Source organism: Impatiens glandulifera, chromosome 1, assembly GCF_907164915.1.
Source record: "Impatiens glandulifera chromosome 1, dImpGla2.1, whole genome shotgun sequence".
Lineage (NCBI taxonomy): Eukaryota > Viridiplantae > Streptophyta > Magnoliopsida > Ericales > Balsaminaceae > Impatiens > Impatiens glandulifera.
Genome location: NC_061862.1, coordinates 27,682,685 through 27,696,179, shown reverse-complemented (window position 1 = coordinate 27,696,179; position 13,495 = coordinate 27,682,685). Strand labels below are relative to the sequence as shown.

General features: G+C 31.4%; 3 protein-coding genes across 3 annotated transcripts; all 3 read left to right on the top strand.

The window, feature by feature from the left end:
- The first annotated feature begins 817 nt into the window (after nucleotides 1–817).
- LOC124922285 (probable serine/threonine-protein kinase PBL2) lies at nucleotides 818–2,650 on the top strand. The gene is made up of 6 exons (XM_047463025.1): nucleotides 818–878; nucleotides 959–1,230; nucleotides 1,318–1,453; nucleotides 1,522–1,658; nucleotides 1,733–1,856; nucleotides 2,258–2,650. The coding sequence occupies exons 1-6, from the start codon at nucleotides 818–820 to the stop codon at nucleotides 2,638–2,640; spliced, it is 1,113 nt and encodes a 370-aa protein (XP_047318981.1). The 3' UTR covers nucleotides 2,641–2,650.
- A 960-nt stretch (nucleotides 2,651–3,610) lies between these two features.
- LOC124919780 (proteasome subunit alpha type-3) lies at nucleotides 3,611–7,547 on the top strand. The gene is made up of 10 exons (XM_047460114.1): nucleotides 3,611–3,840; nucleotides 3,942–3,981; nucleotides 4,055–4,138; nucleotides 5,206–5,279; nucleotides 5,820–5,906; nucleotides 6,010–6,094; nucleotides 6,187–6,233; nucleotides 6,414–6,479; nucleotides 7,068–7,158; nucleotides 7,243–7,547. Exons 1-10 carry the CDS (start codon nucleotides 3,737–3,739, stop codon nucleotides 7,312–7,314), a joined length of 750 nt encoding a protein of 249 aa, XP_047316070.1. The 5' UTR covers nucleotides 3,611–3,736; the 3' UTR covers nucleotides 7,315–7,547.
- Nucleotides 7,548–7,807: 260 nt separating this feature from the next.
- On the top strand, nucleotides 7,808–10,920 carry LOC124919710 (vacuolar protein sorting-associated protein 26A-like). The gene is made up of 11 exons (XM_047460030.1): nucleotides 7,808–8,035; nucleotides 8,151–8,225; nucleotides 8,437–8,511; nucleotides 8,590–8,662; nucleotides 8,997–9,041; nucleotides 9,326–9,437; nucleotides 9,538–9,604; nucleotides 9,730–9,774; nucleotides 9,967–10,022; nucleotides 10,322–10,497; nucleotides 10,583–10,920. The coding sequence occupies exons 1-11, from the start codon at nucleotides 8,033–8,035 to the stop codon at nucleotides 10,753–10,755; spliced, it is 900 nt and encodes a 299-aa protein (XP_047315986.1). The 5' UTR covers nucleotides 7,808–8,032; the 3' UTR covers nucleotides 10,756–10,920.
- Nucleotides 10,921–13,495: the final 2,575 nt, after the last annotated feature.

Sequence of the window (13,495 nt, the reverse complement as noted above, 5' to 3'; positions counted from 1 at the left end):
TTAATATTTTATTAAAAATATTTTTGACTAAAATGGAGAATCTTAACTACATGGGATATTACTAATCATATAAAATTCAGTCAGCGGCATATTGATGATAGGACTGGAAAATAAATTATGTATAGTTTCATTTAGAATTTGTCTAAATAATTGACATAAGATTTATGACCAGCTACATGTTACATTTTTATTAATATTATAAATATTGACCTGGTCAATCACATAAAATTGGATATATATATATAATATAGCTAGTTTGATCTTTGACATTTTTTTCTTTTGGTTATTTTTAAATTAAAAAGTATATATTTAATTTTATCATATCAACTATTAAATCACTTAATCATCAATTAAAATTAAATTTGAAATATAAAAAATATTGTAATACTTCATTTTATATAAATCTCAAATAACTAAAAAAAAAAAAATCCTAGATCAAACTGCCTCTAAAAAATGTCAACCTTTTCTTCTTTATTCTTTAGTTTTGAATCGAGTATAATTAATAATTATAATAAATAATAGTCAAATTTGTAGTTATGTTCAAAATTGTAGCTCTGGATTTAATATAACCGTATTAATTTGGTCGTATTATGTCATTTAATTCGGAAAAATATAACGTTAAACTGAAAAAAAGTAAATGATACACGCGCGCAAAAACTTCATCTTCTCTCTCTCTCTCCACATTCATTCCATTGTTCAACGCAATGAAGCCTTATGTATTCAAATGTTGACAGATTTTGATGGCGACATCATTATTCGTTACTATTAATGTGCTTGGAAGAAGAAACATAGTCCAAGTAAAAGAGATTTATCTAACATGGGAAATTGCTCTAGGAAGCCTTCAACATCCAACCCATCTTCCAATCAACTATCATTCGGTGAGTAGTATTTGTATAAGATCATCAATCATGTTTGTGCATTTCCATCTTCTGATTTGATTTGATCGTTTTCCATTTAGAGTCAAAGAATGATCATAAACATCATGATGAAGCATCTTCCAAAAGTGACCCATCTATTGCCAATAACCTTAAAGCATTTAGTTTTTCTGATCTTAAGAATGCCACAAGGAATTTCCGGTCAGACAGTTTAATTGGAGAAGGGGGTTTTGGATGTGTTTTTAAAGGATGGATAGATGCAGTCACTCTTGCTCCTAGTAAACCAGGAACTGGTATTGTTGTAGCCATTAAGAAGCTCAAAGCAGGAAGTTTTCAAGGTCACAGGGAATGGCTTGTATGTATATAATGATCCATTTTCTTTCACTTTCACTTACTCTTGAATTTGAATTTTACAAGAAATCTTAATTTGGTGTAATTGCAGACTGAAATCAACTACTTGGGACAGTTGCACCATGAAAATTTAGTCAAGCTCATTGGGTATTGCTGCGAATATGAGAATAGACTTCTAGTTTATGAGTTTATGATGAGAGGAAGTTTGGAGAATCATCTATTTAGAAGTAAGTTTCAATTCCTTTATATACATATTATGCACATGCCTCATTAAGTAGAGTTATATTGTTTGTAGAAAGTATTGAACCGATTCCCTGGACAACAAGGAAACGTATTGCACTAGATGTTGGACGTGGGTTATCCTTCTTACATAGTTTAGATGCGAATGTAATCTTTCGTGACATGAAGGCTGCTAACATTCTACTCGACTCGGTATGTTGCTAGAGTATAAATAAATGATATGCCATTGAATTCTGTAATCTTATACATTGTTTAATCTGTCATAGGATTTTAATGCGAAACTTTCAGACCTTGGCTTGGCAAGAGATGGTCCAACAGGAGATAATACACATGTGTCCACAAGGATTGTTGGAACACAAGTTTATGCTGCTCCAGAATATGTAGCAACAGGTTTGTTACATATTTTCTTATCCTATTTGATGTTATTTTCTTATTTTTTTGAACTGATCAAACAATGCATGTAGTTTGTCTTATTTCAAATGTTATGGTTAATTCATTTCTACTCAGATGCTATTGTCTATTTAATTTGTAGACAATTATGTATATACTTGTTTTGTGATAGGATTAGGGTTAAAGGGGTAATGGGGATTAGATATATTTGAATGAAAAACTATGATTTTATACAGAATTAACTGTCAGAGTAAAGGCAGCAGCAATTGGGTATTTAAGATAGCACAATCCTGTACAAGTAGATATAAAGTTGACATTTCAATTCCAAACACCAAAACTATGTTTGGCTGTCTCTTTGGATTTGTGCTAAGATTTGAACTTTCTGATCATTTACTATATAGGTCATCTGTCCCCAAAGAGTGATGTATACAGTTATGGAGTTGTGTTACTAGAGCTTCTCTCAGGAAGACGGGCAAATGGGGATGACAATGGGGGAGGGCCTGAAGAAACATTGGTGGATTGGGCAATTCGGTTTTTAGGTGATGAGAGACGAGTATTCAGAATAATGGACACGGGATTGGGAGGGCAATACTCGAAAAAGGATGTAAAAGTTATAGTTGGGCTGGTGTTGAAATGCCTTAATGTAGACCCTAAGAAAAGACCATCTATGATAGATGCTGTAAATACATTGGAAAACCTTGTCATTCCAAAAGGGACAACCACTCCATTGAGGAAACCACAAAATGATGCATCTTTTGCACTAAAGAAGGTTCCTTCAAGTTAATTTATAGTGTTCCTTTCGATTCTTTAATTAATATCTTTTTAATTTTCATTGTTTTGGGGATCTCTCCTATTTCGATTGATCCCTTTTTTGTCTTGCATTTTTTCTTTGGAGTGTATTGGTTAAAAAAACCAATTTGTAAATACTTTGAGCAAAGAAGCTTTAGATGGTGTGATATTTCAAAAAATGTAGTAAAAGATTATCTTAATTATTATGTAATTTTTATATGAAATAATATTAGTTTGAAATATGAATCAACAATGATCCAAATTGTTTTCTAAATTATTAGGCCCATTTAAAAGCTTTCTTTTTTTCAATTTGAATTTTTTCGAAGGATAAAAAATGTTATTTGAATAAGTTAGAGGGATAAAAAAAACATTGATGGTTAATGATTTTGAGAAACTGATTATTTTTTTTGAAATTTTTTTAAAAAATATTGATATATATAAATAAAATAAACAATAATAATTTAAAATAAAAATATTTTAATATTTGGTCTAACTAAATGAGTGATGTGATTGATTAAAAATTTATTTTTGTATAAATTCTTTTAAATTTTTTTTTGTAGGATCAGACTTAACTGATTTCATGTTAATAATAATTGCGAAAGAAGATTTGTTTTATAAGAAATTATTAAAATATTTTTTATTTAAAATTTATTAAAATATAAAATAAGGTATTTTAATTTTGATGAGTGTAAAGAAAATGAGAAAGAATGACTTAATATCAAAATAAAAAATATAAGAAGATAGAGACAAATCATTTCTCTTAAATTTTAATTGATAAATGAAATAATTTGATATTTAAAATATTTTAAAAATAATAATAATGGGTGAATTTAAAGAAATAAAAAACCAATTAAGGGTTGTGGTAGAAATCCGGAAGAGAAAAAACCCGACCCAGATCCATCAAAACGGTCTCCTCTTTCCTCCTGTCTTGTGAGTTAAGAAAGGTCCGAGCCTCATTGTTGCATTTGCTCACTTCTTCAACCTTGTTTTCTCAATCGCGGGATTGCTGAAGAAGAACAAGAGGAACAACGAACAAAGCTGAACGAAATCACTGAGATAGAGAGAGAGAAAGAAAAGAAAAGAGTGATAGGATGAGCAGCATAGGAACTGGTTACGATCTTTCTGTCACTACCTTCTCTCCCGATGGCCGCGTTTTCCAGATCGAGTACGCCGCCAAAGCCGTCGATAACAGCGGGTATTCTCTCCTTCTTTCTTTCTCTTTGATGCGCAATTGAATGAATCTCTGCTACCAAATCAGTGATTGCTAACCTATTTTTTATTTCCCTATGTTTATAGGACTGTCATCGGTTTAAAATGCAAGGACGGAATCGTAATGGTACGCTCTTTGTTCACAGCATCCTAGGTTTTCTTTTCTTACTGATGTATAACATTTTGAGATTAATTTTTAGGCTGTGGAGAAACTGATTGCATCCAAGATGATGTTGCCTGGATCCAACAGAAGAATTCACTCTGTTCATCGTCATTCTGGCATGGTAGACAACTGCTACTTTTCATTTTTTGTTTCCTCGCAAGTTTGTTTATCGAATTCACGACTGTACTTCAAATATATTTGTCTCCTTGGTTTAAAGTTAAGCCATTTCTCTTTGATCTTCTATATCTACTTCTTCCTCTGAAGGTGGATTATCCATAATTTGGGTGTTGATGCTGATTTTGTTGTTCTCATGACCATTTTTTTTGGGTTAGAAGAGTTTTGTAGGCTTTATCATTACTTCTGTATTTCTGTTATGTGCACGGTTAAGAAAGCATATACTTCAGATTACATTGTTCATTAGTTAATTCCAATCTAGATTTCTTGATCTGTTTAAGGGGAGGGCCTTTCAGAGAGGCTGTAGACCCTGTGGTTCATCATTGTTCTCTCATGTGAGAGACTTAAGTTCAATCGTATGCCAATTTTTGAGAAAGAGATTGCAATAGGTGCAAATACTGACTATTCTGTTTTAACTAATCATGAGTATGTTTTTTGTTATGATCTCTTGATAGTTCTCTATTGGTGCTTCTCATTATTGTAGATCTTATACTTTCTTTATTTTTAACTAGCCAATGCTTTGGTAGTAGCTAGTGTGGAGTGTTCAGATGGAAATATTTCAAATTGGTCAAATAATCCGATAATCTCTTAAAACTATTACCTTTTTTCTTTTCTTTTAGCAAGAATAGTTTTTATTGATTAATGGGTTAAGAAAACTGGTTACAAATTTCAATCTTAGTACTTTTAAGTAATTGAGAAAATTTAATGGAGCAATGAACATAGTATCCATAAGATATCTTTAGGTGATGCCATCCACGGTATGTGTTTTGAGCATGATATGTCTAGTTTTGTTACTTGATGCAGTGATAAGCTTTATCTAGACTGCATATTGTGGAAGTATAGAAGAATTTGAAAGTGAATGATTTGCATACTCTCTTGTATTGAATTTTTGTGTATAGTTTCTTCCCTTTTAGCCCTCTTCCTGCACTTCTTCCATTGTCTGACTATTTATCCTATTTCTATTTCCTTGTCAGATTTCTAATTTTCACTTGTGCACATTTCTATGTTTTGCAGGCTGTAGCTGGATTAGCAGCAGATGGGAGGCAGATAGTTGCTAGAGCAAAGTCTGAAGCAGCAAATTATGAAAGGTTTGTTCTGTGAAGGTTTAGGAACCATGATGATTGTGATGCTTAAATTTCTTATAGTAGTCATTTGACTAGAGCAGCATGTTTTTTCTAATAAAGCTGCAAGACCTTTTGGATAAGATGAAAAGGCTAGTCATCTTGTTATATAAGAGCTGCAGGATTTGTTTAGTCCAAATATTTACAGCATTGTGTATCTGTTAAGACTTTGAGTCATCAGTTTTTATTTCCAGTTCCTATACTTTTGTTTCTTCTGACTGAGTTAATACAAAGTTACTTAAAAATGTGGAAAGTCAAAATGGGTTTATCATTATCCACAATCACAACACAACCTTATAAGTGAAATTCAGGTCTTCACATAATCCCCTTCATTGGTTCTATAAACTATCTGTACTTGTTGGTGAATTTTGCATGCTTATTTGGACATGTACCACTATGTCAAAGATCCATATTTATTTTCTTCATAGGGCGTTGAGAATAATTTGGCAAGTTTGATCTTTGATTTCTATTCAAGAATTGTTGAGAATCCATATTTTGTATATGCAGTACCTATGGGGAGCCAATTCCTATCAAAGAGCTTGCTGATCGTGTTGCTAGTTATGTGCATCTGTGCACTTTGTACTGGTGGCTTAGGTATGAATATCATGTTTCTTCTTTTCTTTTCTTATTTTTTTTCCTCTTTTACCTTTTGGAAACGATGAATTTGCACATTGAACATGTTCTTTGTTGATGACAGACCTTTTGGATGCGGTGTCATTCTTGGAGGTTATGATAGAGACGGACCTCAACTATACATGGTGGAACCATCTGGCGTGTCATATGTGAGTTTAACTTTGTTCAGGCTAAGTATTTCTAATCTTACCGTTTACATCTGTACTTTATTCATTAAGTTTATGCATATAAATCTTTATAGAGGTACTTTGGTGCTGCGATTGGGAAAGGAAAGCAAGCTGCCAAAACGTAAGTCAATCCAATGCCTTATTTTAATCTTCCATAAATATCAAGTAATGTTACTGATGAAGGTGGTAAAACCTATGTTAAACTTGAGAAAAGTTCAAATGCTAAATTTAGTTTCGTTACTATTCCTTAATTGACATTTTTACATGATGTTGACTTTATCTATATCGGTTGGACAAGCAGAGAAATAGAAAAGCTGAAGCATTCAGAGATGACCTGTCGTGAAGCAATAATTGAGATTGCAAAGATGTAAGTGTGTTCCCTTGCTTAAGCTTCCCATCATTACTCAACAAATGATAACTCATTTTGTTTCATTTTTGTTTTTATTAAGTAAAGAAAAGAAACAAATGCTATGCGCACATGAAATTGAAATTATTACTAGTTATATTTCTCAAAGAAATCAAACTAAACACTTTTATTCACTTTCATGCAACGTATCAGTTAGCCAATAATCATTTTTCAAGTGTCGATTTCCCCATTTTTAATTGTGTTGGCCATTTTGTTTTGTTATTGTTGAATCTCCTTCCAAAGCTCTTCACCACTTTTATGTTTGGAACCAAAGACTGTTGCATTTATTAATTTATTTTTCAGATTTCATAGACACAAATGAACATTTGTACAAAGTTTATAAAAATATCCCCATTATATTCATAAATAATCATTCTTTAACAATGATCCAATGCTCTTAGGTTAGGAGCATTGGTAACATTAAGCTTGATTGCTTGATGACTATGGCTAATACTACAGTTTTAGGATAATCCGATGTTTTTCATTTGGACCTAGCTAGGATTATGAAGGAATACCCCCATTATATGGTCTTCTTTTGTTTTTCTGCAGTATCTATAAGGTGCATGATGAGGCGAAAGACAAAGCCTTCGAATTGGAAATGAGTTGGGTCTGTGATGAATCAAACCGCAGACATGAGAAGGTAATAATACATATAATACAATTAGGAGATGGTTTTAAACAAGTCATTTGATCTAACGATAACATTTTCTTTCGTAACTTCTAGGTTCCGGAAGAGCTGTTGGAAGAAGCAAAGGATGCTGCCAAGGCCGCACTTGAAGAAATGGACGCCGATTAACTTTACTTGGTTTTTTCTTTAGTTTCATATCGTAAGCATGATTATGAATGATTACTCAAGACTTTTGCAGACTCGTTTGTTCCATCCAATGATTTTAATGTAATCCGAAAGTAATTGAACCATTTCCAGTATTCACTTTTCTTCTTAATTTTATTTATCACACTTGAATCAATGGAAGGATTTATTGTCCAACTCTTGAAAAAATCATCTAAAAAATTCCAAATCATTTCTTTTGTAGTTGTGACATGAAATTATTAATCTTCTTGTTTAGTTTTCTGAATTTTGTTATTATCATTATTTTTTGTGTCTACCACAAGATATGCTGTGGCTATTATTGGAAAGAATGAAATTATAGATTAATATTTATTTATGTATATAAAAAAATAAGAATATTTTTGTTAATTTTTAAATATTCAAAATTATGGTTATTAAAAGAAAAGAAAAGAATTAGAAACACTGCCAGCTAAAACATATATAGAAGTTGAAACTACATACATAGGACCGGCAGGTGGTACCGTGATATATATATTAGGCCGGAGTTTGCGGTAGAATCCATCATCGGATATTCGGATTCCTGGTATTTGACTGACCGTTCTTCAGCCGCCGATCGACGGAAACTACTCTCTGTCTTCATCGATTCGATTCCCTCTTGCAATTGTCGCACATCCATCGTTTCCATATCCTTTTATGACACTGTATTATTCAGAGGTCTCACAAAATGGTACGCTCTTTTCTCATACACGATCGCATGCGTATAATATGTGAGTTGATCACATGAGATCTTCTCTGACTGGTGTTTGATAAACGATAATGATGGGTTTTCCATTTCTGTTCAGGATTTTATAATTGGAGCTTTCAAGGCACCGTGTACTATTTCAATCTCCATTTCTGATGCAAGATCTCGCAAGCAGGTATATTTCATCTTGTAATTATAATATACCAAATTTAGAGGTAATTTCATTAGAATTTTACATCTTTAAGCAGATCGTGTAAAGGGTAGATTGTAAGACACATGGTTTGGTTTTAAGCTGATTGAAAAGCTTTCAGATTAATCAACTGTGAGACATGCTTTTGTCTCATTTATGGTTGTCTTTGTTTCTTTCCATCTTAATGTACTCTCAGATTCCATGGAAAAAGGGAAATGGTCAAACAACTATGGTTTGTGTTTTCCAAAATCAAGAAAATATTTCGGGAGAGGTAACGAGAATTATCTATCCTTCATGAAGCATCTCTATGGAAGAACTTGGTATAGACTATTATTACCTTTGATTGCAGGTTGTGATTGATCCACATAGAGGGAAGAAGGTTGAACATCTTGGCGTGAAAATTGAGCTCCTTGGTCAGATAGGTCAGTCAGCTTGCTTGCTTGTTCAACAAGGAGATTGAATCTGACTTACTATTTTCTTCCGGTCCTTCTTTTATTAGCATTTTCAGTAGGTTCTTCAACATGCTAATGATGTAAGACAAAGATGATTTAGATTTTAAAATAACTACCCCCAAGAGAAAGTAAAAATATAGTCACATAACTACCATTGATTTCTCATTTCTGAACAATATCATGCTCATTCTCATTGATGATGATGACAAATGCTTTGAAAAAAATTGCAACCGTATTTCTCATTGAATTGTTGGGTTTGGTTTCATTTTGGTTTATTAAGTAGTGTTGTATATCTTGATTGCAGAGTTGTACTTTGACCGAGGGAACTTCTATGATTTCACTTCTTTAGGTGAGTGTGCTTTTTGTTCAAAAGAAATTTCTGTTCCATATGTGTTTAATGTACTTACTTGATACATCATTTATAGTAAGTTTACAGATTGGGATGTCGATATGTAGTGTCTTTCAGTTCTGGGGTTTAAAATGCTTCCCTTTTGCAGTAATTGACTTATTTTTCTTTTTCCTATAAAACAAACACACAAGTAGTATATATATCTGATTATCTATGCTGCTGACCATGCTGGGAGAAGGCTACACCTGAATGCGTTTATCTATTGTCTTTCTTCTTTTATACAGTCCGTGAACTTGATGTTCCTGGTGAAATATATGAAAAAAAGACATATCCATTTGAATTTTCATCTGTTGAGATGCCATATGAATCCTACAATGGAGTCAATGTGCGGCTTAGGTGTGGTATACTTTTTTCTCTTTTTTTAACTGTTGATTTCTTGTTTGATGTGGGTTTTCTGTTTCTCTTTTAATGTTTTTCTTGTTGTTTTTGTGTTCAGGTACATTTTGAGAGTGACCCTTAGTCGTAACTTCATTGGCAATATTGTGGAGTACCAAGAATTTGCGGTAATACTCAGTCAGAGACTTATAATAATAACAAATAAGGCTTAAAATTTGATAAAAACTGAGAAATTCACATGTTCTGTAGTTGGTCATTTCTGATATATAAGGTTGTTTTTCATGTTTACCAGGTTCGGAACTTCACTCCACGCCCATCATTGAATAACAGCATAAAGGTCAGATTTTGACATCTCACAGGCTATTTTTTTGGGTCTAAACTAACAGATAATTTGTTTTCCAGCTTAATGTAGTAAGTGGTACCTTTCTAGTTTAATCTGTTCTTTGCAGTTCAACATTTCAATAACATGGTTCAAGTGTTTTGGTTCTTGTTCTTGCAATGAGTTAATATTAATTTGTGTGTTACGTAGATGGAAGTTGGAATTGAAGATTGTCTACACATTGAATTCGAGTATAACAAAAGCAAGTAAGTCAAATGGTTAGAATATTTGATTTTGAACGGCCTAAACAATCATACAAATATTACTATGAGAAACCAAATAAGTTGCATTGTTGGATAACCTAGAAATCCAAGTAAGACATAAATCAAGATTTCTAGCAAGAAACTTGGCAAAATCCAACTCCACTTGAACCATATGCAATTGGAATATTGCAGCCACATCACATAAATTCTAAAATCTCTATTTATTGAAAACAGAATCAAAATATTTGATGAATTAAAACACATAGAGGATCCTACTAAAGTGCAGTACTAGTCTTTCTCAGGTATGATTTGAAAGATGTTATAGTTGGGAAAATATACTTCCTTCTGGTGAGAATCAAGATTAAAAACATGGAACTTGAGATTAGGCGGCGTGAATCCACCGGAGCTGGTTCCAATACATATGTCGAGACAGAAACCCTTGCAAAATATGAGTTGATGGATGGTGCCCCAGTAAGAGGTATGGTTTCTTCATTCTCTATTTCTTGTTGAGGCTATACATATAAACATATTATATTCTTAATAAGATTATTGTTTATTCTTAGGAGAGTCAATTCCAGTTAGGCTGTTTCTTAGTCCATATGAGTTGACACCAACTTATCGTAATACAAACAACAAATTCAGCGTGAAGTACTATCTCAATCTCGTTCTTGTGGATGAAGAGGATCGACGTTATTTTAAACAGCAAGAGATCACTATTTATCGCCTTCTCGAGTGATCCTAGCTTGTTTGGGAATATGGAATTGAATGGCTGTTGTTGTTAATCTTTCTTTAATTTCTCCATCTCTTTCCAGTTAATGTTGTCTCCTATTACTACTACCAATGATTATTTTGATTCTGAACTCTGAAGCTTTTTTTTGATATAATTAGATATTTGCTTGCTTGATTGTGCATTATATTATTATATATATGATGCAATTTTCAGAATTAATTCATAAAGAGTGATCAAATACTCTATGATCAAGGTCTTTCCAATATTCATTTTTTTTTAAATGAACTTAGTTTTTTATTTATTAAAGGCTAAAATATCTTCAATGTTCGTAAGACTAATCACTCATCTCAAAAAGACTTTTGAATTTTCTTAGGAAATGTTAATATCAATTTAATAATAATGTTAATCACTCATCTCAAAAAGACTTTTGAGTTTTCTTAGGAAAAATGTTAATATCAATTCAATAATAATGTAAGTCATTAAAGCTTCTAGTTATAATTGAACAAATCGATTAAGTTTAATTGCATTGTTCATCAAAAAATTTATTCCTTAAGAGGCGAATTCAGGATTTTCTTTTTCTCTATGGATTATACTATTACGGGTACAAGTAAACATATTAATCGAACCGATCTACGAATACCTCCACTAAAATAAAATAAATATACGAAATTTAAAAAATAATTAGAATAATTGATTTAAATAACAAATTTATAAATATTTAAAATTATATAGTTGAAAAAAATTATGTTAAGCAAATTGAAAAGTGAAATAATTAGGTGTTAAATAAGAAATCGAGCTTTTCCTTTCTTGGTTGTAAATAAGAATAATGACTAACTATATAAATAAAGAAAATATGAATAATGACTAACTATATAAATAAAGAAAATATGAAAGTCTAGTTGGGTGGATTTTAGCCCACTTTAGTGAAAATATAGAGAAAGAAAAGACAACATAAAAATAAGAAAAAAAACACAAATTCATCGTCAAAAACAAATTATCAATTGAGTAGACACTCGAGAAGAGGATTATAGAATATTAATGCCTATATACCGTTTTGAAAGAATGAATAATACATTAATTTCCAAATGAATGACTTGCTATATCTCATCAGTTTGTTCTAGGTCGAATATTTATTTTATAATCTATTTAATTTTTGTTTTTGATTTTTTTTAGTACCCGAACCAAATCAATATAACTGTTTTAACTTATTTTTTAATATTAATTTATATGTTTTATAAACTTTTTTTTTGTTAGATATCTTGTCTTAAATAATAGAAAATATATATACATATAATGTTACAAATAAATAAAATTAAATTAAACATACGAATAACGAAATCACCGATTGAGATGTTGATTCGAGTAATGTGTTAGACACATTTCCCTTAAAACAGTTTCATCGTCTCCCGTTTGTGCTGAAGATTAACGTAGATGAATAACTCTCAGGGTACAACGAATCCAGTAGTGATTCTGCACTGAAATCACTACTCGTCGAACTTGATCAGCGTACCTGAACTATCACCGGGTTTCAACGGAAATTCGAGCAAAGAACTCGAAGAACACTCACAAAACAAGAAGAGGGCTTTTGGAATTCTAAAGTGAGAAAATATAAGATGATAGGGGTTGTTTGAGATTAGAGATGAGGGGTTTATATTGTTGAAAAGTTAAACTTTCATAAAAAATAAAATCAACCATTAATCTTTGATCCAATGGCTGACCTTAATTGCCTCTTCATTGTCCTTTACATTTTCTCTTAGTTAGAAAATACACATTACATGATTTTCTAAATTGCTAATTAATTGATAACAATAATATCATAAGGTTACAATAGCAATTAAATGATAATTACATAATTAACAAATTAATTATAATAATTTAATTATTAGGATCAAATTTCACTTTAATTCACGTTTCAATTTCGTTTGAATTTCATTTGATTTTATTTACCCAAATTCTCATTTTCATTCATTAATGAAATTTATGAATTAATTTAAAATTCCAACACTTTTGAAATAATTTAAAATAAATTTAAAACTAGCTGCTTAGTTTTTTATTAGGTATATATCAATTTAGTACTTTTTAAATCTAATTTTTAAATTAATTTATTAATCATTCTCAATTATTCTTCCATTTATTTAAAAATTTTGATTTTGACAAACATGATTGGGAATGATCAAACATGATCTAAATAGTTGCCCAACATCATTAGAATCGTGTTGGAAAGCTTTCTGAGCAACTGTTCTTGAGAATTGACCCAAGAACAGCAAACCTGATTTTTGAAAATTTTAAATTCAAATTTGAGTTTTTCTATTTAAGATCGATTAATTGATTCTAACATAAACAGAAAGCTTGGAAATGATCCTATGATCGATTTCCAATCATAAAATCTAACAACCTGGCATCATACAAACTTTTGAAAACTGAAACATAAAAACTTCAAATTCAAACTAGAAGGATGAATTAAAGGGTGATTGGAACCCTACCAAGGATTGGAGAGCACTCATTAGACCTTAGTGAAGCTTTGGGGATGCTCAGATCCAAACTTTAACGCTTGATACAAAATTTTGAAAAATCTAGAAGCATGAAACTTTAATGACAAATTTTCTGTACTTTTTGATTTGAAGTTAGAGATGGATTCTCTTGGATTCAGAATTGTTGAGGGACGCCATTTATAGCTTCCTAAAGTCAGTTTGAGAGTTTAAGTGGATCGAATTAGCCAAAAGCCATTACTGGCATTTTGGTTGTT